At 53.8% G+C, this 26,673-nt stretch overlaps 1 protein-coding gene across 6 annotated transcripts in view; it reads left to right on the top strand.

The window, feature by feature from the left end:
* MPRIP (myosin phosphatase Rho interacting protein) overlaps positions 1-26,673 on the top strand; it is a 74,575-nt gene that overhangs the window by 32,220 nt on the left and 15,682 nt on the right. For 2 of the 6 annotated variants that reach the window (XM_014936294.1, XM_014936296.1), the window contains exons 5-16: positions 112-196; positions 4,739-4,949; positions 6,308-6,467; positions 12,997-13,138; positions 13,671-13,787; positions 15,451-15,507; positions 16,873-16,941; positions 17,154-17,243; positions 17,620-17,729; positions 18,684-18,722; positions 22,480-23,065; positions 23,979-24,095. In XM_014936294.1, the coding sequence (XP_014791780.1) occupies positions 112-196; positions 4,739-4,949; positions 6,308-6,467; positions 12,997-13,138; positions 13,671-13,787; positions 15,451-15,507; positions 16,873-16,941; positions 17,154-17,243; positions 17,620-17,729; positions 18,684-18,722; positions 22,480-23,065; positions 23,979-24,095 (1,783 nt within the window). Of the gene's footprint in view, positions 1-111; positions 197-4,738; positions 4,950-6,307; positions 6,468-6,587; positions 6,825-12,996; positions 13,139-13,670; positions 13,788-15,450; positions 15,508-16,872; positions 16,942-17,153; positions 17,244-17,619; positions 17,730-18,093; positions 18,320-18,683; positions 18,723-22,479; positions 23,066-23,978; positions 24,096-26,673 lie in introns of those variants that run through there. The other 4 variants (XM_014936292.1, XM_014936293.1, XM_014936297.1 and 1 more) reach the window with 4 other exon arrangements.

The following is a 26,673-nucleotide window of genomic DNA, read 5'->3' on the forward strand; positions in this document are numbered from 1 at the left end:
ACCCATGGTGGGCAAACAGTTTTGGGGGCCACAGCCTGTGGGAAGCCATGTTACAGCCCATGGTTGAGTGCGAGCATCACAGACCTCACCTTCTGCTTTCTCTGCCTGCAGGTGGCTGGAGATGCTGATAGTCTATCCGAGGACAAACAAGCAGAATCAGAAGAAGAAGAGGAAGGTAGAGCCCCCGACTCCCCAGGTAACCCCAGGGGGACACACACACTGTTGCTTTGTCCCTTGCTTTCCTCTGAGGGCCACAGCATTGCTCTGCTTCTGGGGAAGATGCCCCCAAACCAGCTGGACTGGTAGGCTGCTGGCCCCCTGATGCTGCCTGCATCAGGGTGAGGGATATGGGGCCAGCCAGATCTGCAGGATGGTGTTAATTAATTCCTGGTCATCACTTCCCAGGGTCACACGCTGCTGCTGCTGCTTTTCTGGCTGCTTTGGGGCTATGTTTTGCCCCCCCAGGCACTGTCTTGTGGCACTGGCCCTGCACACCCTGTCCCCAGAGCGGCCACAGAGCCGTGTGGTCCCCATGGGGGACTGGGGAGAGGTGCTGGCCATTCACGGGCTGTTTCGGCAAAAACAGGATGAAATTCCATTGGGCTCCGGTTACCCGCTTTGAGATGACCCCGGAGATAATGGGAATGAAAGGAAAATACTAAAGGCCAGGGCCAGGCTGGGAGCTCTGGGGGCCGGAGCCGGGCTCTCCAGGGACCCGGCGGTGGCTTCGTGCTCACTTTGACTATAAATGGTAAAAAGCGGGGCTGGCCGTGACTCACTCGTTCCTGCCGGGCTCCCACGTGGCCAGAGTGGGGGAGAATCCCACAGATGGGGAACGTGACCCCGAGGCCACCCTCGTCCCTTGTCGGGGCTGAGAACAGCCATGTCCCTGAGGCCGCCTGACCTCCGGGCTAGCGTCCCACTGCCGCAGGGGACCGGCTGGGAGGGCTCCTCCGGACGAGCCAGGCTGCAGCACTGGGGGACTGGAAACAGTTCCCCTGAGAGCCCCGGTTTTCAGGTCCCTTTCAACGAAGTCCCCAGAATGGTCCTGGTGCAAACTGGGCCATGGGTGGGTTTTGTATGGTGGTTTTTTTGAAGGAAGTTTCCCCCATTGCGCCAGATAAAGAGCTTCTGGGCATTGGGAAAAAAAAAATAATCAGGGGGAAGATGATCCCTTTTTTGCACACCAAGCTGGAGGTCTGAGCTACCCCCTGCCAAGAACTGGGGTCGTCACAGCCCCTCGAGTGCTGGCTCTGGTGATGCTGCAGGGAAGATGCCTTCTCCCTCCATGGCCAAGAGCTGGTGTGTTATGAGCTGCCTGTCCTCAAGCCCTGGGGAGGGGGCTGATGCATTTGGGGTACCCTGGTGAGCTGATGCAGCAGGGCAGGGATGCTCACCCCATCCCTGGCGCAACGCTAAATACAGGCTGGGTTCAGGGAGGGGGGGGACGGAGCGGAGAGGAGAAGGGGCGCAGAGCCAGAAAAACATCATTCTGGGTTACATTTCATCACCATGGCAACTTCTTGGAAACCGTACAGGATCCGAGCTCCTGAGCACCAAATAAGGGAAGCGGCTGCGGGAAGGATGCTGGCTCCCCGCGGGCAGACGGGCTCCCCAGGTGCTTGGGGATGGGGTGAGCATAGACCCTGGTGGCAGGGAGGTCCTCCCCAAGCCCCATCCTGCTTCCTACCCTCCTTCCACCTTTTCCATCCCATCGCTGCCGGCCCCGTAGCACCAGGAAAAGTCTCAAATTCACTTTTGCAAAACCAACCTCCATGTGGGACCGGCTGCCAGATGGATGCTGCCCTGTGTTGGGCACTCAGAAGTGACCTGCAAAGGCAGAATAAGCATCTCTACTCGGTGCCTTGAATTTTGCCAATGCCAGGCAGCTGGTCCAGGGAAGGAGAAAGGATGCTGGGGAGAAAATCAGCACCAAATCCCCCTCTGTGAAATGGCTTCTTCTGAAGTTGGCTGCTGTTCAGGTTGCTCTCCGTGTGTCAGTGGAGAAAGCCTGATTTCTTTCTAAAGACGGCCACCCGCTAATCTGGCAGCGGATCATGTCTGAGAGCCACTTAGGGAGGGACAGACACCTTTGTGATTTTAAAAAAAAATTTAAAACTGGATATTTCTGCTTTTTCTCACTCCCATGTAGTTTTTCTATGTCTGTGCTACATCAGAGCCTGCCTGCAGCCAGGCATTCCTGGAGCATCAGGGCCATTTCCAGCCCCCCTGCTCGTTTTGCATCTTCCTCCTGCAGAATCACCAGGTAAAAAAAATTTAAAACAATGGATATTTCTGCTTTTTCTCACTCCCGTGTAGTTTTTCTATGTCTGTGCTACAGCAGAGCCTGCCTGCAGCCAGGCATTCCTGGAGCATCAGGGCCATTTCCAGCCCCCCTGCTCGTTTTGCATCTTCCTCCTGCAGAATCACCAGGGTGGGAGCAATGCAGGCAAAGCTAGGAATAGTGCTCCAGCTGCAGATTTTTGGAGAGGAGTTGTTGGGTGCAGCCCTAGAGGTGTTTTCACCTTTGCTGTGCAAGCAGGTTGCAGTCGTAGGGGGAAAAGGTCAGGTTTCTCTTGGAGCTTTTGCCGTGCTCTGGCCGAGTGCTGCAGGCAGCGGGAGAGACTGGAGACAGGATTTGGGGCTGAAATCTGGGATTTGAGGCACTGTTCTGTGTTGCAGGACGGGTTTGCAAAGGGGTGCGGCAGGCTCGGGTAAGCAGAGCATGCCCAGACATACTTAATTCAACTGGAGGCTGGTTTTGCCAATTTTGGTCCACGCTCCTTTTTACAGCTGCTGAGCAGCAAAGAGTTAATTTCTCTGCTTGCTTATAGACCGCTTTTGGCCCTCATCTCTTTGCCTAATTAAATGCACATCTACAAATAATTATATGGGGGTGTGCGTAAGGAATATATAAAAATACATATCCTGAGCTGGTGATTAGCTTTGAGCTTTCGGATCAATGAATGAGAGGGTGGTTGAGGTTGGAAGGACCCTTGGAGATTGTCTGGTCCAACCCCCTGCTCAAGCAGCATCCCCTGGAGCAGGACGCCTGTAAACTCGGGATCGTTTACCTCCAACACTGCATTCCTTTGGAGTGAAATTTCCAAGGGGATTTTTTTTTTTTTAAAATTGAGGTCATTTGCTGCTTGTTGTGGCTGTGCACGGAGCCAGGACCCGCTCCCTGGGAGATCCCCCGGCGCAGCCCTGCGAATGCTGATTTGGAGGTGCAGGGCTAAAACCCACCGGTGGCTCTGCTGATGTGGGAGAGGGGATGGAGGGGATGCTCTTCACAGCCTGTCCCCCCCAGCCCATGGCTGCTGGATTGGGTGCTCCTGGGTTCCTCCTGCTCCGGGGAAAGGAAACAAGCCAGGAAACTTCCCACCATCCAGAGACTTTGGAGAGGGGTTAATTGTCATTGATTTATCGGTGGCTTTAAGGAAAATAATCTGCTAATGCAGAAGCTCGACACGACAAGAGCAGAACATCTGCTAGTGAACAAAGCCAAACCCTAAAGGAGTTGTGAGAGCTGCTGCCTCTTCTGGGGCGTGTGCCCAACCTGGGCTGCCCAGGCTGCGGCCACCGAAATGGCATCATCATCTGATGGGCTCCAGAGCCCCTCATGAGCTAGAGAAGCATTGAAGATGATGGGTATTGTTTTAAAATAGCACAAAGCTCAACGCAATGCTGTATTTCCTTTTTAAGACAAGCAGCCCGTTAGGTAGGCGAAGCACCCGGGAGGAGTAGAGCGCTGGTTGGGTTTTATTCTTTTTTATCAATGGCCCAAAGCAATCCAGCTGTGACAAAGGATACGGCTGCTGGTGGCAGGGAATTAATATCATCTTCCATCCCTATAGCTTGGATTCTTTTTCAATGTTAGTTATAACACTGAGAAAATTCAGATGGGACCTGGGAGAGAAGCCTGGTGTTGGTCTGTATTTGAGAAAGGCAGCAGCTGCCCGTGAGACAACCCACAGAGGAACCAGGGAGACGTGGAGGGAAACGGGGGACGCTGTGTTTATTGGCACCAATTACAGAGGGTGCACTGTCACCCCAAAATGGGTGTTGGCGGAGGTGACAGGAGCATTTCCAGGTTCCCTGTGAGTCAGGACCCAACAGACCTGTTTCTCTGCGGGTCTGCGGCGCCGCACGTGAATTCGGGTGCAGAGCCCCACATGTGCTTTGGACAGCTTTTGGGAAGCTGAATGCCAGGGAAGGGCTTTTCTTCATTCAGGACTGAGCTGCGTGAGCACGAAATGAGCTTTTCCCAAGGAGTTACGTGTCAATGGCCATGCCGGGAGGGGCAGTTCCTATCCAAAAACAAAGCCAGCGAGCCCCTCCGCTGCCGCAGTGCCTGGCCAAAGGTCCCCATCGTTTGTTGGCTCACCTTTGCTCTGGATCTTTTCCCAGCTGGATGTGTGGGGAGGTGCAGCCGGTTTCGGGAGCCCGCCCTGGGGAGGGACGGCGAGGGACATTTCCTCTCTCGCTGCAAGAGCGGCCGTGGTCCCTTTGGCCAAGGAAGTCCTGGGGCAGAGTTTCCACCTGCAAGCTTGTCCCACTTGGGAATGGGGCAGTGGCACGTGGCTGAGCAGCCCCATCCCTGTCCCATCATGACACATCTCGTGGCCAGCACCCAAGCTGTGTGGGACCCACACCTCTGGGGACAGCCTGATGGGGACCCTGGGTGCGGAGCTGGGACAAACCCCTCTAACCCCGCTGTCTTCTCCATTCTCTTTAGGAACCTGGTCCTGCTAAGATGGCCGTGACCAGCAGCAACATCCCCAGCGCGGAGAAGGTCCCTGCCACCAAGTCCACGCTTTGGCAGGAAGAAATGAGGGGCAAAGACCAAACAGACGGAGGCAGCGGCATCAGCCCGGCACCGAGTCCAGTGCAAGGCCAGGCCGGGGCTGCCAGCTCCCTGAAGGATCCTGTGCTGGAAAGCAAGGAAGGTGAGGGATGGTGGTGCCAGCACTGGTGTGATGCTGCGGTGACCCGGTTCAGACAGCTGAGCTGGCAAAAAAACACCATCCAGGGAAAAGTTTTCCATGGGTTCAGCTCCTGGAGCATCCCAGCAAGGAGGGGGAGGCAGACCCCATCCCTGCTACATGGGGACTGGAGCAAGGCATTACGGGCTGAAGTTCAGGAAGGAAACTGGAGCATCCCAGCAAGGAGGGGGAGGCAGACCCCATCCCTGCTACATGGGGACTGGAGCAAGGCATTACGGGCTGAAGTTCAGGAAGGAAAAAATTTACATCACATGCTGGAAAATCACAGCGTGGGGCCAGACCTGCCCTGGCAGGGAGATGGGGCTGCCCGCCTTCACAGGCGATGTTGTCCTCGCGCTGGGGGCAAAATGAGGGGGGAAAAAGCCTTTTTTAGCCCCTCCACATCCACAGCTGGGGCACCAGGAGGGTGCAGGGCTGTGCTCAGCCTGGCTGTCGGGGCTGCCAAGCCCTGAGCGCCGCTTCCTCCTCTGGCCCCTGCGTCAGGGCCCTGTTTACATTTGGTCTCCCCGATGAGTCCCTGGAAGGCGCCGTGGCCCCAGCATTGTTCTCCCTGGAACAATATGGGCTGGGGACTCTTCCTGCTGGGGCCGGGGACAGGTCCCACGCGTTGTGGCCATTTCCTTTATCTGCCCGCTCGGATGGGGGGACTCTTCCCGCCCACTCCTGGCAGCCAGGAGCGAGGTGTCCATCACCTTGCACCCCTGGAGCTGTGGTCGATGCCAGGCTGGCAAGGACAGGGATGGAAACCGGTGCAGAGCGGTGACTGCAACCATCCATTTATTGGTTTGAAGGTTTGGGTCTTTCATCTGTGCAAGCCTAACCAAGGGTTGGACCAGCATCCCCAGTTCCCTGCAGACTGTCCCACCACCCATTGGCATGAAGGGTGGTCAGGGTGGAAAAGACAAGGGTGCAAGAGATGCACAGCATGGGGCTGGGCCCAGACCATCTCTGCTCTCATTTCCTGCCCCTGTCCTGGGTGGAATTAGGGTGTGTTTTGGTAAAAGCAGAACTCGGACTTGAAACCAAGAATGGTGATTTCTTTGTCCTTTAGAGGAGAGCTCCATGAACGGAGACCGGATAGACTGTGGGCGGAAGACACTGGACTGTCCCACCACCTCCATTGGGATGAAGGGTGGTCAGGGTGGAAAGGGCAAGGGTGCAAGAGATGGCACAGCATGGGGCTGGGCCCAGACCATCTCTGCTCTCATTTCCTGCCCCTGTCCTGGGTGGAATTAGGGTGTGTTTTGGTAAAAGCAGAACTCGGACTTGAAACCAAGAATGGTGATTTCTTTGTCCTTTAGAGGAGAGCTCCATGAACGGAGACCGGATAGACTGTGGGCGGAAGACACGTGTGGAGAGCGGCTACTTCTCCTTGGAGAAGACCAAGCAAGACTCGAAGCTGGAAGAGCAGCAGCTGCCGCCCCCGCCTAGCCCCCCCAGCCCCAGCACCCCCAACAACAGGTACAGTTATCCCAAATCGCCCTCACAGGAGCATGCCCAGCCCTTTCCTTCCCCAGGTACCCGATCAGGCGACCGAATGATTCACAGCTTCTCTCTGAACTCCTTGGACTCGAAGAGCAGTTGCCCCATGCACAAGGACTCCGGCAGCAGAGATGTAGAAAGGGGAGCTGAAAAATCGGGGCGTCCCCTTTCTTTTAAAGCCAGCCGGCAATACACCACCCTGGCCGACGTTCCCAAGGCCATTAGGATCAGTAATCGTGAGGCCTTCCAGGTGGAGAGGAAGCGGCTAGAGCGGAGAACCCGGGCCCGTAGCCCTGGGAGAGAAGAAGTGGCCCGGCTCTTTGGCAATGAGAGAAGGTAAGGGATGAGTGGCTAATCTCCTCCTTGCATGCTTGCCACGGCAGCGAGACTGGGTCCCTGCTGCAGCCCCAGAGGGAGCATTTACTGGGTGAAGCCCCTTTGTATTCCAGTTCTCCTGGGTTTAGGGATGCCCATCCACACTAACCAGGCAGTGGGATGTCCTCAGTAGTGCCAGCAGGCAGGTGCCACCCTGCCTGGCTGCTTTGGGGCCAAACTGGCTGAGGTGGGTGACGTTTGGTGGCCGTATTGGTGAGCAAACCCACCCTCCCCATCCCTTCCCCGGCGCGGCACACGTTGGCAGCTGGCACCATTAATTAGGTTAGCTCTCTAAATGGTGTTAGCGCCGGGCACGTTACGCAACTGCCTAATGAGCTGAAGAGAGGTTTCAAAATGTCAGGGCATTAATCTGGGAGAGGAGAAGGCGGGCGCAGCGCCGATGGCAGGGCGCAGCAAAACAGCTTAGTGTGGAGGAGGACGGGGAGGGTGGAGGGTGTCTGCCCACACCGTGCTCTGGCGTGCCTGGTTGCTCCCCGGGCGAGGCGAAGGATGGGCTCTTCTTGCCCTGGGAGAGACACGTTTGTGCTGCAAGGGCAGCAGAGCAAACCAGGAGACGGCCCCCCCGGGGCGAGAGGGCCGCCTGCCAGTCTGATTTTCTTGCCCTGGTGTTTTCCTCCGGGCATGTTCTCTCTCGCCACGGTTTCAGCAAGATACTTCTTCTCTGGTTCTTCCCAGCCCCTAAAGGACTGTTTTCCAGCCTGGCTTCCCAGAGCTGGGAGCGGGGCTGGGAAGCACTGTGTAATTTTGTGCCCATGCTGCCAGTCGGCAGGAGGATCCCAAACCCAGCCCAGCTCCGTGTGCAGCCAGTGCTGGACTGGGAATAAAGGAGAAGAGCGTGGATTTGGCTTTCTCTGCCTTGGGAATTGGGTTATTCCCCAGATTGGAGAAGAAGGATGCCACATGGGTCCTTTGGCCACCCTGGCTGGGGATGGGGCTGAGGAAGGGCCGGTGGCTGCTCTTTTTCAGGCTGAACTGGCACAGCACTGTTGACTCAGGTGTGGGTGAGATGGTGTCCCTGCTGGGTTTTCTTGCACAGGACGCCTTGGCCAGCTCCTGCCCCACTATGAGAGGACAGCATGTTCCTCTGGTGCAGACAGTCCCTTACTCCAGCCCCGGGGGTGTCGTGCAGCACTGGGATCCAGCACAGAGCTGGGATGTGCCAGCCCAGGACAGGGAGGAGCAGATTTACAGGCAGATAACGGGGCCCAGGAGAGGATGCTGCTGCCAGGGACTGTCCTTTTTTCATGTCAGCCCCACTCATTGCCTGCTGGCGGGTGCCTTTTCCCAGGGAGAGTTTGTTTTTCCCAGCCCAGCTGGGCTCCTGGGGCTGTTAACAGGTTTTTATTGCTTGATCAGTATCGGCAAAAATTCCCCCATCTCAGCCCAGGGCCTTCATCAGAGCAGGATGGGTGTAGGGAGAGGAACGAGCCCTGTGCCAGATGCCGGGGTCTTGCTGCCCACGGGGCTGAGCCCAGTCTGTTGTTGGGGAGGGGGGTGATGGCAAAGAGTAGGGTGAGGGGTCCCCATGAGCCAGAGGGTTTGGCTGGGGATCACAGCCCATGTCTCTGGGGGAGTGTGCTGTGAGCAGGGATGAAGTGTTTAGGGACGGGCACGTTTGCTTTCTCGTCCAGTAACCTGGGAATTGGGCTGTGTGGGTGGTGTGGGTGGGGGAACCGTGTGTCCCAGAGCTCGGGTGGACTCGTCAGGGCACGGAGAGGCAGTCCCGCGTCGCACCAGAGAATTAACATTCGCCAGCACCCTGCTCAGCTTGGCTTGGCTGCTTTTTAAATTTGAGTTTACTTAGTCCACATGTCCCTCCCATTTTTCTCCTCCGAGCTCGGGTTGTGCTGTTCGAGGTTGGGCAAATACAATAATTTATTTCTATGCTGTGGGGTCAGCTTTTCCCCCCCCAGGTTTAACACCATTTCTAATAATCCTTCTCAGTAACCCACTAACACATCTGGGAACGCTTGCCTGAAATTGCTTGCCTACATGCCAGCCCGATAGGTGCCAGCCGGGCATCATTCAGATCAGCCTTTCATCTCTCAGTGCAACCAGATGAACTTGCTCTGATTCTGTTGGTATTTTCGGCTCTTCCTCCCGTTTTCCGTTTACCCACCGTAAATCAGTGTGAGTGTCGGAGGGATGGATGAAAAAGAATTATTTTAGGTACCCCAGTGCTGCATCCTGAGCGACACACCTATAGGCTGAGCTCCGGATAAAGCTGTTTTTCAAGCTTCTTGTCCTGTTTTCCTTATAGCAAGAGATATTACATGACTTATGTCCAGGACCGTGCTGGAAATTTTCCATGTCGACCATTTATACCTGACGCTGACTCCACGCCCCGTGCCGACGTCTGAGCTCACAGCTGCTCAGAAACATGAATCAGAAAAGAAAAAAAAAAAAAAAAAAAGAAAAAGAGATAATCTCCATGATTTTGGCAGAGCAGCGGAGTGTGAGTTCCCTCTGCTGGCACATGGGGCCGGCACCACGCTGCCGGCACCACATCAGGGACCCAAAACAGACTGGGAGAGAGGGTCTGTGTCCAGAGAGGTCGAGCTGTAGCTCCAGCCTCCCATTTCAGACCCATCCCTGCACTGCCGGCACCACACCAGGGACCCAAAACAGGCTGGGAGAGAGGGTTCTGTGTCCAGAGAGGTTGATCCATAGCTCCAGCCTCCCATTTCAGACCCATCCCTAGGGCAGAAGAGCTGGGGCAGCTCTTTGGAAACCCCATGGATAAATCTCAAAGCCTGTTTTGCACACAGAATCACAGCGGAGAGGGCTGGAGGGACAAGCTTGGATGCTGCTCCCCATATCCCAGCTGGGCTCTGCAGCTGCGGGGATAAATCCTGGCACATCTCAGGAAGGTGTCAGCAGCTTTGGGAAGGAGACCACCATCGGGTGGGGAGTCCTTGGGGTGCAGAGACTCAGACCCCCTTCCTCTGGGTGTGCTGCTGTGGGTCTCACCTGCCTCCTGCAGCTCCCTGGGGAGCACTGAGGATTCTGGTCGGCAAACTTGGCTTTTCTTGCACACTTCCAGGGATGCAGCCTCTAAAACCCTGGCTTTCCTGGATGACCCCATGGTCTGCTCACACTGGCAAGAGTCCGCTGTGACGTCTGCCCCATCTGCTGTAGGAGCGTGGTCAGGAGGCTGGGGAGTATTTCTAGCCTCAATAAATAGCAGAGCTGCCTGAAATCACTTAAAAGAACTTTTCTTTCTCAAATTCCTTCTCTGGAGCTTCTTGAGATGTAAGGCTCTGCTCTGAATGCTGCTTCTACCCCTAGAGAGGAGTGCCTGCAAGTATAGTTGGTTTTTTTCTTTTATAACTATCCTCTTCATTTTCGTGGACCTTTTGGGGAAACTCCTCTTCCTTTTTCTGACACTCGCTGTCTTTCTTGCTGCTGCTAAATAATGAATGAATCCAATAAAAACAAGCCCTTTCTTCCAATCAAGGAAAATCACTTTAACGATAGCTCGTGCTGGTCTTTATAGCTTTCCTTCCCACCGCACGCACCCCTCCATCTAACAGCCGAGATCCGCCGCTCGGGTTTAGTGGCCTGGAAAAGATTAACATCCTGCATGGCCCAGGAACTCCTTGGGACGAGCTTTGTAGTTGAAAAAGCACTAAGTGGCACCGCAGCTTTTAAAACGCTTCTTGGGACCTGTCTGCAGCCTTGTTTTGTCAATGCAGAGCTGCTGCACAGAGGGAGCAGCTCCTCGGCGCGGTGGGGAGGAGAGGAGAGCCCTTCCCCTCCCCGTCCCCCTGGGATCTCTAGCAGTAACCTCTCTGAAATGTTGAGCTAATGGGGAAAAAAAAAAACAAAAAAATGATTCTTTCCTGTAATCCGGATGATATTAACCCCTGGGGCTGTGATTTGGTTGCAATGATTTATTTCCCTCCTCCCTTTTTCAATGACGAATTACTGGAATGATTTTGATTTTGTTTTGTATGTAGATGCAGATATATAATTTCCTCTTCTGTTCATTCATTTTCCAGCCTTGTTTTCTTCCAGGTCTTGTTGCTCTCCACCTTCTCCTGCTGTGTTGCTGTGTGACGTGTCCGCCTTTACTTCGCCTGCTTCGCTACCATCTCATCTCAATCTCAAGCCGTAGAACAACCTGGTGGTGCAGCCCCTTTCATGAGAAATCAACCTGCTTTTGATTTTGTTTTATGGTTTTTTTCGGTTGGGATTTTTTTTTTTTCTCCTGATTTGTTTTTCTTCAGGCCTTCACCTAATAGGGCACAGACAATGTTAATTCATGGACCTCTTACTCCCTCCTAAACTGAGACTCAGAGAAGGCTTAGCCATTGTAAAAAAGGTTAAAAAAATGTGATTCCAGAACAGTTCCCTGTCCGTTGGTGAATGGAGGATGTGGATTTATGCTCCACAGATTTATGTGAATGGACATCTCATGAGCAGAACATCTCGGGGGGACTGGGAGCTCAGCACGAGGCTGGAAGCTGGCTGCTCCCAGTCTGCAAACTGGGAGGTAGCAGATGTCCCACTAAAAACATCATTTGAATTTACAAAGCAAAGTCTTCCCTACCAATTTTGTCTTTTTCTCTGTGGTTTTGGGCTTCAGTGCCCAGTCCTGGCAGCCTGGCTCTGAGCAGCAGTGGGGGGGCCCCCAGCCCGCTGGGGGACGTGATGTGCTCAGATTGTTCGTCTCATTTATGGAATTTGGTGCAAATGTTGGTTGAAAACTGAACATCTCATGGTTTTTTGAGTCCTTAATCTGCTGTTCCTTTTTGTGGGAAGTGTTAAAACTGTTTTCTTTTGGATAACCTGTTTCCCTCATGTGGTTGCCATTGTGATTTTCATGCACATTAGAGGGTCACACAGAGCAAGCAGCCCCGAATTTAGATGCGGCACGCGTGAGTCCAAATTTTGTGTCAAGAACCCACCCAGACAGAGCTTTTTGGGGAGGTTGGAAATTGAGCTTAAACCTCGCAGCTTGGAGCTTAGCTGGTGTGTGTGTTGGTAGTGGGTTATTGCTGCACATTCCCCAGGTTGTGATTAAAGACCTGAGGTTGATACTTGCCCAAACCCCCGGGCATGCAAATGTAGACACCAGCAGGTCCTTTGAAAATTCTAGTATTTCCTCTCCTTGTGGGTCAGCGAGCAATTTTTCATGCTGAAAAGGCGCTTTTAATTCCACCTGCAAAGGCCTGTTGTTTGCTCGTTCTTAGGAACATCCCGTTTGGGGTTGATCTGGGGTTGGCTCCTGTTCCATCCACATTTCTTTACAGTTCTCCATCCTCGGAGACGTGTGTGCCACGGTGTGATGGGCCACCGAGGTGGTGTCTGAGAGCTCAAGTTGTGCTCCCTGCTGTCCAACTGATTTGCAGACCAGTTTTAGAGGAGGGTAGAGCCCTGGGGTTTTGCTGGTGACATCCTGCATGGGGTGCTCCTCATCTCCTGCCTCTTCAAGCTGGTGCACCCTGTGAGCCAGACCCCTTGTCTGGAGGCACCTACGGACACTTCTCACTCAACCCTGTGGACATTACCCATGTGGGGCTGAGTGTTTGCAGGGTGTCTATTGCTGACAGCACACGGGGTGACCCGTAGGTACCCGTTACCGTACAACCCTGTGGACATTACCCATGTGGGGCAGGTGTCTGTTGCTGACAACACACGGGGTGACCCGTAGGTACCCGTTACCTCCACACCCCAACTTGGTCTGATGTGTCTCTGCTCTGTGACCTGGGGGGGGTCAGTTCTAGAGAGTAAAGATGAACCTTAAGCCAAAGCTGCCCAATAATCCCTGCTTCTCAAAGGGCTGTCAAATTTACAAGTAAAAAAGTTACTGCTGGCTGTGCAAGGATTTTCTAGATATTTAAGAAGATACTATTTGTGGAGCTGAGTAGCGTGAGGTTTTTCCCCATTTTGGCTGCAGGTAAAACGGTGCACGTCAGATTGGGGCGTTTTGCCCCAGATTTGTGAACGCTAGAGCTTGCAGAGAAACAGGGACCACAAGCCAGGTGTGCATGAACACTGGGTCGAAGCAATTCTGCAGCCTTAAATGTGGGGGATTGTACAGCTCAGCCCAGTTGCTGTGCCTGTGTTTAAACCGGCTCTGGTTTCCCCTTTTCTCTCTGTTTTCCAGACGATCCCAGGTAATTGAAAAATTTGAGGCGTTGGATATCGAGAACGCGGAGCACATGGAAACGAACGTGTCGGCCGGGGCTGCCCTTTCCAGTGAGACCCGGCAGGGCAGGAGTGAGAAGAGGGTTTTCCCTCGGAAACGGGTAAGCCCAGGTCTCGTGATGGGGTTTGGAGGGTGGTACTTGGGATCCAGCAGCCCAGAATTGATGGTTTAGCTATAGGTTTTAGCTATAGGGTTTAGCTATAGGGTTTGTTCTTGGGTGGAGCAAGGGATTGGGAGTCACAGGCAGGCCCATGCAGGAGCCAAACCGTTGCGTGTGCTCAGTCTGTGCAGGTTGGCTACTTGCTGCTCTGCTCTTTTGGCCCAGAGTGGAAAATCAGGCTGTCTTCTCTCCTTCCTCCCAAACAGAAAGAGGGAAACTTACCTGGTATGGCAGGACACATCAGGATGGGGTGAAGTAACAGAAGGAACAGTCTAGAGAGCCCAGATACGCTTAGATATATTGGGAACAAATTAGTGCCTGAGAGGACTGAAAAAACGTGTTGCCAACGAAATGACACTTGTTCTGAGCCTGAGGTGCCCCTTAAATATGTGGATTTTTATGCCGTGAGCCAAGAGAGTGGGACTCACTGTCCTAGTTCCTGCGCTGATCTGGGCTAACCTTGTTTACACAGGACTTCACTTGTGAAGGTGCAGCTGTGGGCTCCATCCTGGATGTGTCTGCATCTCCTCTGTCCCCGCATCGCCGGGCAAAGTCGCTGGACAGAAGGTCCACGGAGTCCTCTATGACGGTGAGCCACCAGGGCTGTGTCCTCTGCCTTGGGGGGAGGGTGTGAGAGGTCCTTCCCAGGCAGGTCCAGTGAAAACTGGACTGTCTGCTGCTTTGCCTGTAACCAGCACGCAGGACATAGGATACGCTTGGGTTCAGAGCAGGTTTCAATGACTTGGTGTCACGATTGACACTTGGCCCATTAAGGGGAGCAAACACATGACCTAGTTTTCTAATGCCATTTCCTTGATGTTTATCCAGTTGTGAGTGGGTGTGAGTGGGACGAAGGCTGCGAGGAAGGGCTGAACCTGCCCTCCTGAGCCTTCCTCCCTTTGCATATTTCAAATGCTCACCAGACCTGGAGGCAAACAGTACAGAACAAACACAGAAATGCTCCCTTCTCACTCACCACCCTTCTATCGGAACAAAATAAATACACTTGCTAATCTCTCAAAAAGATTACACAGCCATTGTAAATAAGAGCTGCGTTTTTTTGTGGATAGACAGCTTCTATTCAAGGACTTCTCAGAAAAATGCAGTAGCTTAGCATTTTTCTTGTAGCTTTTCATGTAGACTTGTACAGCCACAAGAGTGATTTTTAAATTCTTGGTGGTAATAAAAAGGTGCAAGAAGTGCACGTTAATTGGTCATGCACATCATCTAATGAAGGCGAGAAAATCATGCAGGCAGTGGGAAGAAAACCTTTTCCTTGCATTAAATACAGCTTCATTGTGCCATTCCTGCTGTAAAAGTAGCAACATAAGAAAAAGCTGCAGGCCTGCTGGCTTGCAGCCGTGATTGCAAGACTCTCCCCTGCCCATCAGGTTTGCTGTGTCTGATCAGGTCAGTTATCCATGCCCTCCTCAAGTTCTCTAGGGGTTTGAGAAGGGCAAGGTGGCATTTACTTGCCCTTGTTTTTCTGTAGAGCAGGGCTGGGTTCCTGCCACCGTGGGAGCACCCATATGTGGGATGTACCACCCCACAGCATAAGTTTGATGGCACAGGCTTCCAGACCCCAAATTTCCATTGCTCCCCTTGCTGTGGCTGGTTTCAGACGCTACAGCTGCATTTCACACGCTGCTCTCCTTTCCTTCTCCGCTCTGCAGCACGTGGAGCAGCTGGAGGAGCTCGGCCTCGAGGGAGCCGAAGCATTTCCAGCACATCCTTCCCTGGGAGGAAGGGCTGGCCAGAGTTATCCCACGCTGTCGTGGTTGCTTTTCTCAGAGCTTCAACACCCCGATGCACCCCCTTTGGAGGAAGGAGCAGGTGGCGTTTGGGTGTTGCAGCTCTGGGATTCCCTGTATTTCCAGCCTTGGGAACTCAGCCTTGTTTTGAACCCTGCAGCCTCGCATCAATAGCACATAGCTTTTCTTTCGTAATATATAATAGAAGGACAAAACTGCCTGCAGTCTTGCTAATTCCTTGCTTCTCCTTCCTCTGTAACGCAGTAGGAAATTACAAGAGAAATGCTAGGAAGGGGAAAGCCTGAATAAACCATACAACAAGTCTGTGTTCCTCCCGGGAGCAAACGTTTAGCTCCACGCAGTATAATGATCCAATTTAACTGTTGCTGGTCTCTTTGTATTTCTGCTCTGTGTTTTATCAAGCCAGTGCTGTTGCCTGCTCCCCGGCTGGGCACGGAGGCTTCCACCCTCCCCTCTGATTGCCTTTCTTCTTTCTTGCAGCCTGACCTGCTGAACTTCAAGAAGGGCTGGTTGACAAAGCAGTACGAGGACGGGCAGGTGAGTCCGGGCAAAGCTTCTGCCCTTCACGTTGGTCTTTGGTACCGTGGTCGGTCCCAGTTTCTGGAAGCTGACACTAATTCTAACGTCCCGGTTGCGCAGGCTTTGCATGAGGCTGCTCTTGGTGGTGACAAAGCCCTGATGGCCTTGCAGGGTAGATCAGAATTGGGCCGTGCTCCAGATGGGAGAAACTAGATGTTGGGCAGAGCGGTGGCAGGGAATTGGTTCGGCTCTGGGGCCAGGCAGCAGTGGTTGTGTGTGAGCCCTGTGCAAACGGTGTTTGTCTTGGGGTGGGAGTAGCTGGTGCTCTGTTCTGGAGAGGTTTCAAAGCCCCACGGCTGGATATCATGTCGTGGGTTTCTAGGGAGCCGGGGCAGCTTGGATAGCAGCACTGGTTTCGTGTTCCCGTTCTCTATTAGTCTCATCTCCCTTGTGACCCAGCAACCTCTTTGGCGTCAATAATGAGCCTTAGATAAAGTCTCCTCAGGCTCCAGGGAAATGGCAAGGCCAAGAAATAAATAAATGCCTCTTGAGTTGGCACCGAGGGCAGCAGCTGCTGCTGCTTTCCTCCTGCCCATCCTGGAGGGATGTGCTGCTCTTGGACCCTTAGAGACGGGCACTGATGCTGATGTGGTGTGGGTGCCCGTGGCTGTTTGCAAATGCCCCTTCCCTGGATTCCCTTCCCTCCCGCTCAGCCCATCGAGGGAAAAGGAGGGCGACTCACCCACGGCTGCGAGTACCGTGGCCTGGGCTCCGCTGTGGGTTCCTGCTGGTGTGTTGAGCCCCAGGGCATGTCTGTAGGCAGCCAGAGGGGGAATCAGCAGCTGGAGCGAGTGCTTTGTTAACTGAAAGCTGCCTTGGGTAAGCCTGTGCCTCTCTGGGAGCGTGCAGAAGGCGTATTTGTATAGAGCAAGGCCCAGGAATAGGCTCCAACTCGATTTCTAGGTAACGGCAGATAGAACATAAATGTTTTACTGCTTTTTTTAAAAATTAAAATAAAGGTCCCTCCAAGGCTTTAAGTGCAGCCACTAAAAGCATCGTCCTGCCAGCAGAGCTAATGGGAAGGCTCCGACTGCCCCCGTGGCTCTTGCGTTGTTTCACTGTCACGCGAAGGGTTGGTGACGCTGAGGGTCCAGTGCTCTGCTGGGGAAATTGGGGTCCTGGTGGTGCAAACCATCACAGTGTCCCTTGAATTGCCACCTTTTTGGGTCTCCCCTTCCCACACAGAGGGCCTCTTGGGAAAGCTGGCTGCGGAGCTGGGAGGGGAGAGGCTGCGAGCTGCCTCCTTGTAGGGCATTTCTGCTGGGTGACCTGTGACAAGGGAAGGAGCAGGATTTTAACTGCTCCATCTCGGTTGTTTCCTAGTGGAAGAAGCACTGGTTTGTGCTGACTGACCAGAGCCTGAGATACTACCGGGATTCCGTGGCGGAGGAGGTAGGTGTCATCACCATTGGTGTTCAACCCATTGTTCTGCACCCAGGGGAGCCCCAGGTGCTCCCAAACTGACCCTGGGCAGGTTGTCTGCCCCGATGCCAAGGTCCTGGAGCACTGCTCTTCAGACTTTGCGCTTCTCGAGGACCTGCTGTGTGCCTCCCTGAAAGCCCACCATGCTTTGGCGTTCCTTATTTTACCTCCTCTCTCTCCAGGCAGCTGACCTGGATGGAGAAATCGATTTATCCACCTGCTATGATGTTACTGAGTATCCGGTTCAGCGAAACTACGGCTTCCAGATCCACGTAAGTAAAATGTGGAGAGGAGGAAGAGTCTGACTGCGGGATGGCTGACGGGGCTGCTGCCTGGGGATACTCATCCATGGCAAGCAAAACACCTAAGAGGCCACCCTGCATACCCTGCCATGCTCTGGAAAGCAGTCCCCTTGGGTTTGAGAAGCAGTTTTTTTGGTTCACAAAAGATGGAGGGGAAAGGGAAGGTTTTGTCTCAGCCTCAGGGTCTCAGCTGTGGCACCAACAGCCAGACGGCTGAGAAATGTTAGTTCCCACCATGAGCGTGCTGAGGGCTGGAGGGGCTGGGTGGAGGGTGGTGTTTGGGGGGGGTGGGAAGGTGGTGGTGGGTGCAATCAGCAGCTCTGAGCTGGTCCTCCTCTTTCCCTAGACGAAGGAAGGGGAATTCACCCTCTCCGCCATGACGTCGGGCATTCGTCGCAACTGGATCCAGACCATCATGAAGCACGTTCGCCCCACCACTGCTCCCGATGTAACAAGGTAAAGGGGGGAGTTGAGCAGCCCCTGCAGGTGTCTGGTTTGCTGTGCTGGAGTAACTCTTCCCTTATCACCTTTCTTTCCTCTTTCTGAGCCTGTCCGTTCCTGGAAGCCGCGGCTCTTTCTCACATCCCTCTCTCTGGGCTTAATTTGGATATGCTTTGTGGGGATACTGATATGCTGAGTTACTCTTACGTGCAAAGATTTCAAAGAGGGTTGAAAATGTGGCTTTAATTTGTGCATAGGAATATGAAATACTGTTCCTATATCAAGGCTCCTCTGGATTCCCACCAGGTATTGTGAAACCACTTGGATTCAGTTGTGCTGGGTTCCCCCTTTCCTCTGGCTACTGTTCAGCACGAGCTGCCCATCCCTTCCGCGGGTCACGGCAGCACGAGCCCAGGGTTCAATTTAGAAGCTGTTTGGCTCTGATTTATCTTATACTCCGGCCAGCAAAATCGTCTTCCCTCCTCTTTTGATCTTCCAGATGATAGCTGCCACAGCTCGTTCCCCTTACGCGTTAGTAACGCTCGCGTCTCCTCCTGCCATCAGTGCCAGAGGAAGGGACCCCCCCGCTTCACAGAGTCCCTTCTGTGAGCGCTTGTGGCTGCGGGTAAAGGGTGTTTGACCTCCTCACAGCTAACTGTGCCAAGCCACACTCGTACGGGCCACCTCCTACAGGCTTTGTGGACACAGCCACACCATTAACTCCGTCTCCTGTCCTTACCGTAGCTGCAACAAGCAGGTTTTTGTCAGGTTTGTCCCCGTGTTGATGGAATGGCTCTTACCACCCGGTGCTGTTGACCTGGAGATGCTCCAGCCTCTCCTTCCCCATCCTGCTTGGCACTCGGCCACCATTTCCCAGCCCTGCCAGAGCTCTGGTGGATCTCGTGGGGTTCTCCGGGAAACCACCTCTCTCCTCACTCCTTTGTATGTTTGATTTCCATGCAATCCCAGGAAAAACTTCTCTTTGAAACTATCCGTGCTGAAGCCCAGGTTGGAAAACTGTGTTCTCTCCTGTATTAACGTTTTGTGGTTTGTATATCTCGTGATTCACTGCATGCTCCTCCTTTTCTGCACCTCGGATGGGAAGTCCTGCAGTTTCCATTTATTTTTCTTTCTTTTCTTTTTTTTTTTTTTCCTTCCTTTTATTTTTTTTTTTCCTTTAAATAAAAGCCAGAGCGAAGGGAGGAAGCAACCTGGTCTTGACACTTTTCCCCACACTGGTATCTTCCGATGTGACTAGATATGAAGATGAAGACCAAGGAAATTTGAGGAGACCTCTCAGCCTTTAAAGAGCCAGATATATTTATAGCCTAACGGGTTACTGCAGCGTGTTAATCCTGTGCTCTGAGCCCACACAAAGTGGTTTGACTCGGCTTACCCCACTGAGAGGGTTCAAGCGCGGGTATGTCCTTTTATTTTTTTTTTTCCTTTAAATAAAAGCCAGAGCGAAGGGAAGAAGCAACCTGGTCTTGACACTTTTCCCCACACTGGTATCTTCCGATGTGACTAGATATGAAGATGAAGACCAAGGAAATTTGAGGAGACCTCTCAGCCTTTAAAGAGCCAGATATATTTATAGCCTAACGGGTTACTGCAGCGTGTTAATCCTGTGCTCTGAGCCCACACAAAGTGGTTTGACTCGGCTTACCCCACTGAGAGGGTTCAAGCGCGGGTATGAGTTGGGCAGTAACTTGTTACGCAGCATAAATAGACCATGGTTTGACTCGGCTTACCCCACTGAGAGGGTTCAAGCGCGGGTACGAGTTGGGCAGTAACTTGTTACGCTGCATAAATAGACCGGGAATCTCAATCTTGAGCTGGGGAAAAGGGAATTACAGGTGGAAAACTTCTGTCGTTTTCCACCGAGCTGGTTTCAGAGAGGGTAGGCTCTGGCGTGGGTTAGTCACGTTGCTGAGAAGTTGTTGCTGTGAGCTGAGGGGCTGTGCTGTGCCTGAAGCGGGGCTTGTCTTCACCCAGTGCCTGCTTGCAAGCCCTTTGGGGGTGTTTGGGGTATCCCAGCCCACCCCGCCTGGCTTCGGGCACATCGTTAACATCCACACGCGGGGAGCAGCTTGTGGATGGGGCTGCTGGAAAGCTGAAGGACAGACTGCCACAGGCAGAGGTGACAAACATCTGCACAGCATGGCTGGGGTGCGAGGGGGGTGTTAGTCTGGATGCTCGGCTGTGCCGGGAGGGCAGCGGGGTTTGCCCCATCCCCAGGGCCAGTCCTACACCACAGGCTCCTGCAGCCCTCCTCTGCATCTCGTTAACCCGCTGCCATGTCTCCACCGAGCCAAACACACGTATTTGGGGTTACTCAAGTCCTAATTACTGTTTACATTACTTTGTGTGTCAGCCCTCGGGGCGGAGGGGCAGGTGCTGCTCTCCTCCCTGCCCTCAGCAGTGCCCTGCAATCTGCAGAGGCCCTAATTACACTCTGCTAACGATGACCATGCAGGTAGAAAATACCCACAAGAAAGAAGGTGGCCGCTTCAGCAGTGGGTCCTTGTTCAGCTCCCAGCACCAGTGAGGCCGAGTTCCCCAGTTGTCCCCCCCAGTTCCTTCATGCTCTTCTTGCACGCTCCCACAGTGTGCTCAGCCCGCAGCTTGCGCTGCTCCCACAGCCACCCATATTTTAAAAAAATACTTTTTATTTTGACCTATAAATACCGTTGTGAGGCAAAGACTCCCCCTCCCATGTGATGTGAATTAATTTGTCTGGGATGGAGGAGATGCGAAACGGTTGAGCAGAGTTAATAGCCATGGGGCACTTTGCGGGAGATGAAATGAGAAACTTCAGGTCAGTCTTCTGAGTCTCTTAACTCTGTTCCCAGCGGCCGTCCCTCCGCTCCCCGACACACATCCCCTGCCCTTTGGAAAGCAGCAGAGGAGAAACGAGCTCCTGGGAGATGTCACCTCTAGAAATGCCGAGATTCTTCCACATGGTATTTAGAGCAGCAGGATTTCTGTCTCCTAACAACATCCAAAGGGGCCCCAGGAACCCCTTTTTTCCTAAGGCTCTTCTCCATTTTAAGACTCCATCTCATCCCCGCTTTACTTATTTAAAATGCAGCTGTAATCACTAACTGACTCCAGATTGAGCGCCTGGCTTTGGAGTCATGCAATATCTTCTAATGGTTGAGGTGCGAGGAGGTTTCATCGTGGCGCCTTTTGGGATTATTTTATTAGCTGCAAGTGACAGAGCTGAAGAAGGAATTATCTCCGAGCTGGTTTTAGACTGTTAACTGCCAGAGTTTTTTGAAACCCAGCTCTGCTGAGCCTGTGGTTTGAGCGTGGATGAAAGTGCATCGGAAGATACTAGCCCTGGACCCGCGTAGAGTCATCTCTTCTGCTCCATTCTTTGTTTTGGGCACATGCACATACGTGAGGTTGTTGGCTGTGGGAGCTGGGGTGTGTTTCCAAGGTGGGAGGAGAAGCTGTGCCCCTGCTGCTCCCTCCTGGTCCCGGCACTCGGGGTGCATGTTGTCCATGGGTCACCGATAGCGGTGATTTGCCTGCAGCGAAGGGCCTGGGGAGCTGCTTTCCAGGCTCTTCCCACTTCTTCATTCTAGAAAGCTTGTGGAGGCTGTGCTGGAGGCTGGAGGGGGATGCTGTGGTTGTACTGGAAGGGGGGAGAGCCAGGAGTCAGGCTGAGCATCAGGGCTGCACCTCAGGAGGCATCTCGGGGGCTTCTGATAGCAAAGAGGGTTCAGCAAATGCCTGCCAGTCCCTCGGCACAGGCTTCCTCTGCCAACTTAGCATACTGCTATTTTCTTTTTTAATTTTGATCTGCATGTTACAAGGCTGGCATGTCTACATTTAATGAGCTAATAACTGCCTTATGAATTAGTAGGTTGGAAACGGTATTGCCTTCCCCTATTAACTTACCCTGCTTGACGAGTATGTCTCCCCTCTCAACCCACCACCCTCTAACTCAGCACTAAAACTCATTCCTTGCTTGAGAAATGGACATTTTCGGTGACGTCCGTGGTCTGTTGAATAACTCTTGCTCTCCTTGCTGCCCCAACAACTGCACGTTCGGCGCGCGGCCCCCGCGCCGGGGCGGCTGCCCACAAGGCTGGTTTCCCCGGGGGAGCTCTGTGCCTTCAGTGCAGATAGTGGCACGGAGAAGTTTTCGACCCATTAATACCCTGACTTCGCCAAGCACGAGGAAAACCTTCCCCCCTTCTTAACCCAAGACCTCTGGGAGCTGCTCTGAGCTTCTCCGCCCGGCGGCTCTGAAGCCAGGCTGACTTTGGTGGGACTGGTGACATCCTCCCCACAAGCACGTGACTATGGCCACCCGGACCGGCGTGTGTGCATGGAGCCCTGCACCCGGGGAGGCGGGCGGCCAGCCTGTGGGCACCGGAGGAGCTTTTGAGGCCTCTTTCCCGTCCAGCAGGATGGTTTGGGGTCACTGCCTTGGCCATGGGCTGCTGATGGGTCACCGTCGCTGGCCCCAGGGAGGAGCGAGGTCAGGATCGGCTGCTCTCCGGGGGCTTGGGGGTGCCCAGGAGCAGCCGGGGCCGCTTGCACCAAGGCTTTGCACACCAGCGCGACCCCTTCTCGGCTCCTGCGCCCGAGAGGTGCCAGGAGACAGAGGGGCAGGGGGGCACCCACCTGGCATTGGCTTGGGCTTCCAGCAGCCCCTTTCCACCCGGCTCTTCGAGGCATGCGTGGGAGCGCCCGGCCGTCTCGAGCACCCACTGACGCTTTTCCTTCACCCTCTCTCTCTCTGTCCTCACAGCTCCCTGCCGGAAGAGAAAAGCAAAACAAGCTCTTCCTTCGAGACCGGTCCAAAACCGAGTGAGAAGCCGGATGCGGAGCAAGCTGAGCTGGACCCGGAGCAGAAGCGGAGCCGTGCCCGGGAGCGCCGGCGAGAAGGACGGTCCAAGACCTTCGACTGGGCTGAATTTCGCCCCATCCAGCAAGCCCTGGCGCAGGAGCGTGCAAACGCTGCAGACTCCTCCAAAGGTGGCTCTGCCGCCTTCCCCAGGGACACCGGTGCCACCGACGCCGACCCGGGAGAGCTGGAGCGGGAGCGGGCCCGCCGGCGGGAAGAGCGGCGCAAGCGCTTTGAGATGATCGACGCCGTGGACGGGGCAGGGTCGGAAGAAGCCCTAAGGATGGAGGTGGACCGGATCCTGCCCGTCCCCACCGACATCAAACCGCAGAACGTCCACGTGGAGATCGAGCAGCGCTGGCACCAGGTGGAGACCACCCCGTTGCGGGAGGAGAAGCAGATCCCCATCGCGCCCCTGCACCTTGCCCACGCTGAGGACCGGGATGAGGGGCTGACGAAGCAGCACTTGACCACGCTGCTGGAGAAGGAGGTAAAGCAGGGTGCGTGGGGTGCAGGCTGCCTGCCAAAATGGCCTTCAGGCCACTGCTGGAGCTGTAGGAAGCCTGAGCAAGGCTTTATAAAGCTGCATTTATTCCTACTTTGGAATAGCAGTGAGTGGGGATGCTGTAGGGTCCCCTGGGGAGCTGGCAGGGCACAGATCCGTGTGGGTTCCCATGCAGCTCTAGTGTTCCCATGTCTACAGAATGGGCTGTTCTTCCAAGGGTGGGACTTCCTTACCCTCTCCCAGCCAACACAGCCTCCGCTTCTGGTGGGCATTAGCTGTCCTGCCTCTGATGAGAGGGGTACAATTGATCTGTAACCACCAGACTCTAAAATCAAGCTCGCAATTCTGCGTGCCTCCGCAGCCGTAGAGATTTGTGTCTGCCATTACATCTACAAAACTACACACTGGCTTCAGTGGTAGCTGACACCACAAAGGTTCCTTTTCTGTGGAGCCTACATCAAACAATCTTAGAATTTTAGGAAAAGAGAAGGGGAGACTCGGCTCGCTTGGAAGAGGTCCACGCCTGGGATAACAAAGGTTGTTGTTAGTTGGGATTAAGGTGCATTAGGGGGAATGAAAGGGGTGCAGGCGTGGAGTAACCAGGGGTATCGCCGATCTGAACCGGGCTGGGATTTGCCTGGGTCATGCCTGGCACGAGCTGGTGCCGTTCAGCCTTCGCTGCAGTGAGCTTTACGAATTAAACCACTGCGTAACTTAGTTCTTTCAGGGGGAGGGATTTTGCCTGGCAAAATGAAATCCAGATCCCAGGGCAGAGCAAAGCAGCGGTGCCATCAAAAAGCCCGTTCAGTTCTGCCCCGCGTCCCCTCTCAGCCCCCTGCTCCTCATGGCTGACCCTCTGCCCACTCGCTGGACATTGTCTCTGTTCGTGTCCCTCCAGCTGGAGCAGAAGCAGAAGGAGGCCCTGGAGCTCCTGGAGCAGAACCGGCACCTGCAGGACCAGCTGAAAGTGGCTCTGGGCCGGGAGCAGAGCGCCCGGGAGGGCTACGTGTTGCAGGTAGGAGAGCGGGGAGGAGAGAGAAGTCCATCTTCCTCTGCGCCCAAGGGGGACCCTGGTGGGCTTCAGTCCAGGGTGTTCGTGGGGGCACCTTGGTTGATGCAGAGATGTGCACCACCGAGTGGGCTCCAGGAGATTTGACCTTCTTGCAGATATTGCTAATTCTGTAGCCTTACCAGAATCACCTACTTAATAAAACCTCTCATCTGGGGTGCAGTGGACAGGAAATAGCTTTACCTAGGGGCATCCCTGAGGGAAAACAAAACACAGCCATGGCAGGCAGGTGGGACCTCAGCAAAGTCCACCTCTGATCCATCCCATACTGTGTTTGCCTGTGCAACAGCTCTTTCCCTCTTTCTGTGCCCCAGACGTTCCCCTCAAGCAGTGGGGTGCACATAAGGCTTTCTAAGCCTCTTGTAGCCCAGCAGTTGCTCCTGGCCAGGGAGTTTGTGGGGCAGTGACATGGACAAACTTGGCACACACAGGCGCGTGTCCCGGGCCCTTTCCCCGCAGCCAGAGAGAGGTTTGCACCAGGAAAACCTGTCGTCTTGGATCGCTGTGGTGGTTTCTTCTGTTACAAGGTGCCTTTCCTCAGCAAAGCCTAGAAGTGTGTTTTGGAGGTTCTGGCAAAAGAAGCAGGAGAGTCCCTTGTGAAGCCTTTCCTCCCTTTCTCCAAACAAAGCCAACTTTTCCAGCCCTTCCTCTGGGAGCATCCATGCCTGGAGGAGCCGTGACGCCTACAGGGCAGCTTCTGGCTGCTCTCCTGGGGTCTGGTTTGTACAGGGGCAGAGTTTTGACCTGCTCAGATCTGCTTGGCCGGACTGGCTCTGGATCAAAGTGGCCATGTGTGGCAGCAAACCCGGTGTCAACGCTGAACTTTGTGTCCTTATTTCTCACGGGAGAAATTTCCCCTGAAGAAGTGGCACAGGCAGTGGGGCCAGCCCAGGCAGGGGGGCCTTCCTTGCCAGTGGTCTCCTCGGAGGAGTTATCAATGCATTTATTTCTGGAGTCCCTGAGCTGACAGCTCTTGCTTGGAGGAGTTCCACTGTCATTTGGCTGTGTTGGAAGAGTAACTAACTCCCACTTCCCTGGGGCAAAGGCATCTGGCCTCCCTTAGCCTGGAGCCTGGAAAAATCAGGGAATGGGGCTAAAAACTGGATGCTGAATCCATAGCTGTGTTGAAGTTGGCTGTAGGACCTCAGTACAAGGAGTGGGGGCAAGAGGGGAAGCCTGCAGAAGGGCTGAGCAAATCATGACTGCAGTGAGAAGTGACCCAAACTTTGACCTAGAGGGTGGAGAGGGTTTTTGGAAGGGTTGGAGGCTTTTCCTTGCTCCAGTCTAATTGTTCTGGGGGGTTTCCCTTCTGTTTTCCCGGGAGCAGAAGGATTAAAGTCCTGTTGCAGAGAGGAGTAACCCCACCAAACCCTGCTGGGGTAGAAGGAATAGAATCGTTGGGGGGGGGGTTCTTTTTTTGGACAAACCCTCTGAATTTGATGTGCCCTCAACCTCCATCGTGCCTAATTTTGGAGGGGTTCCTACATTGTCTATGGGAAGGGACGATTGAGGAACCTGACTGCTGCCAGCCCATCCCTCCTGAGCTGCTTGGGGGGCACCGACCCCTCCTTGGCAGCGTGACCAGCCCCCTGCAGACCCCCAGGTGCTGCCCCAACATAAAAGACGCTGCACGTTTCGCAAGGCAGCTGCTGAGACACCCACCCCCATGCATGTGCCCTGCACCGAAGCCTCTCCCGGCCTCCTGTAACCCCTCTCTTGCTCTGAGCTTCCTCGGGATGGGGCACCCCAACTTGGAACCCTACTGGGAGAAACGGTGGGGGCTCCTGCTCCTCACAAACCGACTGGAGATGCCCCCTGGCTCCGGTCAGGGTGGGAGGGAGGGGGGGTCACGTACTAACCTGTCCCGGGGTGGATGTTCTTGCATGTTTTTTTTGGTGTAAAGCATGAAATTTAACTTAACATAACTGAGTGTCACATCTGTGGGCTTTCCTTATCAGCAACCAGAGTACAGCAAGGCAGGCCAAATTCCTAGGCTTAACGCTGTGCTTCTCTCGCCTCTTCCTGTCTGTGTATTTTTTTTAAAGATACATAATATCTGTCGCCTTTTGCATGACTCTCTCTCGTGAGTTTTCTCTTTGCATGCTACATTGCTTTGGTTTGAATCTCACAAAGGTTGGTTTCTGTTGTTTTACATTCTCATCACACCTCTTCCCTCCCTTCCCTTGTCGGGCTTTTTATTTTGTCCTTTGTTGGGTTTTTTTTTTTTTGGTTTTGGTTTTTTGTTTTGGTTTGGTTTTTTTGCAGGTGATTAAGTCCTCCCTAAGTCTTAAAGTCTTAAACTTTAGCATAACAACATCTCTTTCATGCAATGAGCAGCCACTAAGTCCTGTTTGGCAGTTACAGAAATGACATCGCCGGCTGTCCTGCCTCCCTGCGTTTGGGTGGGATGTGATGTCATTTGCTGTCACCTCACTTTCTGTTGTTGCTTTTGGTTGGTAGGACTGTGTTACCTGAACTGTGCACTTTTTGTTTCACACACACCAAAAAAAAAAAAAAAAAAAAG

This window comes from Calidris pugnax, unplaced genomic scaffold (genome assembly GCF_001431845.1).
Source record: "Calidris pugnax isolate Ruff unplaced genomic scaffold, ASM143184v1 scaffold17, whole genome shotgun sequence".
NCBI lineage: Eukaryota > Metazoa > Chordata > Aves > Charadriiformes > Scolopacidae > Calidris > Calidris pugnax.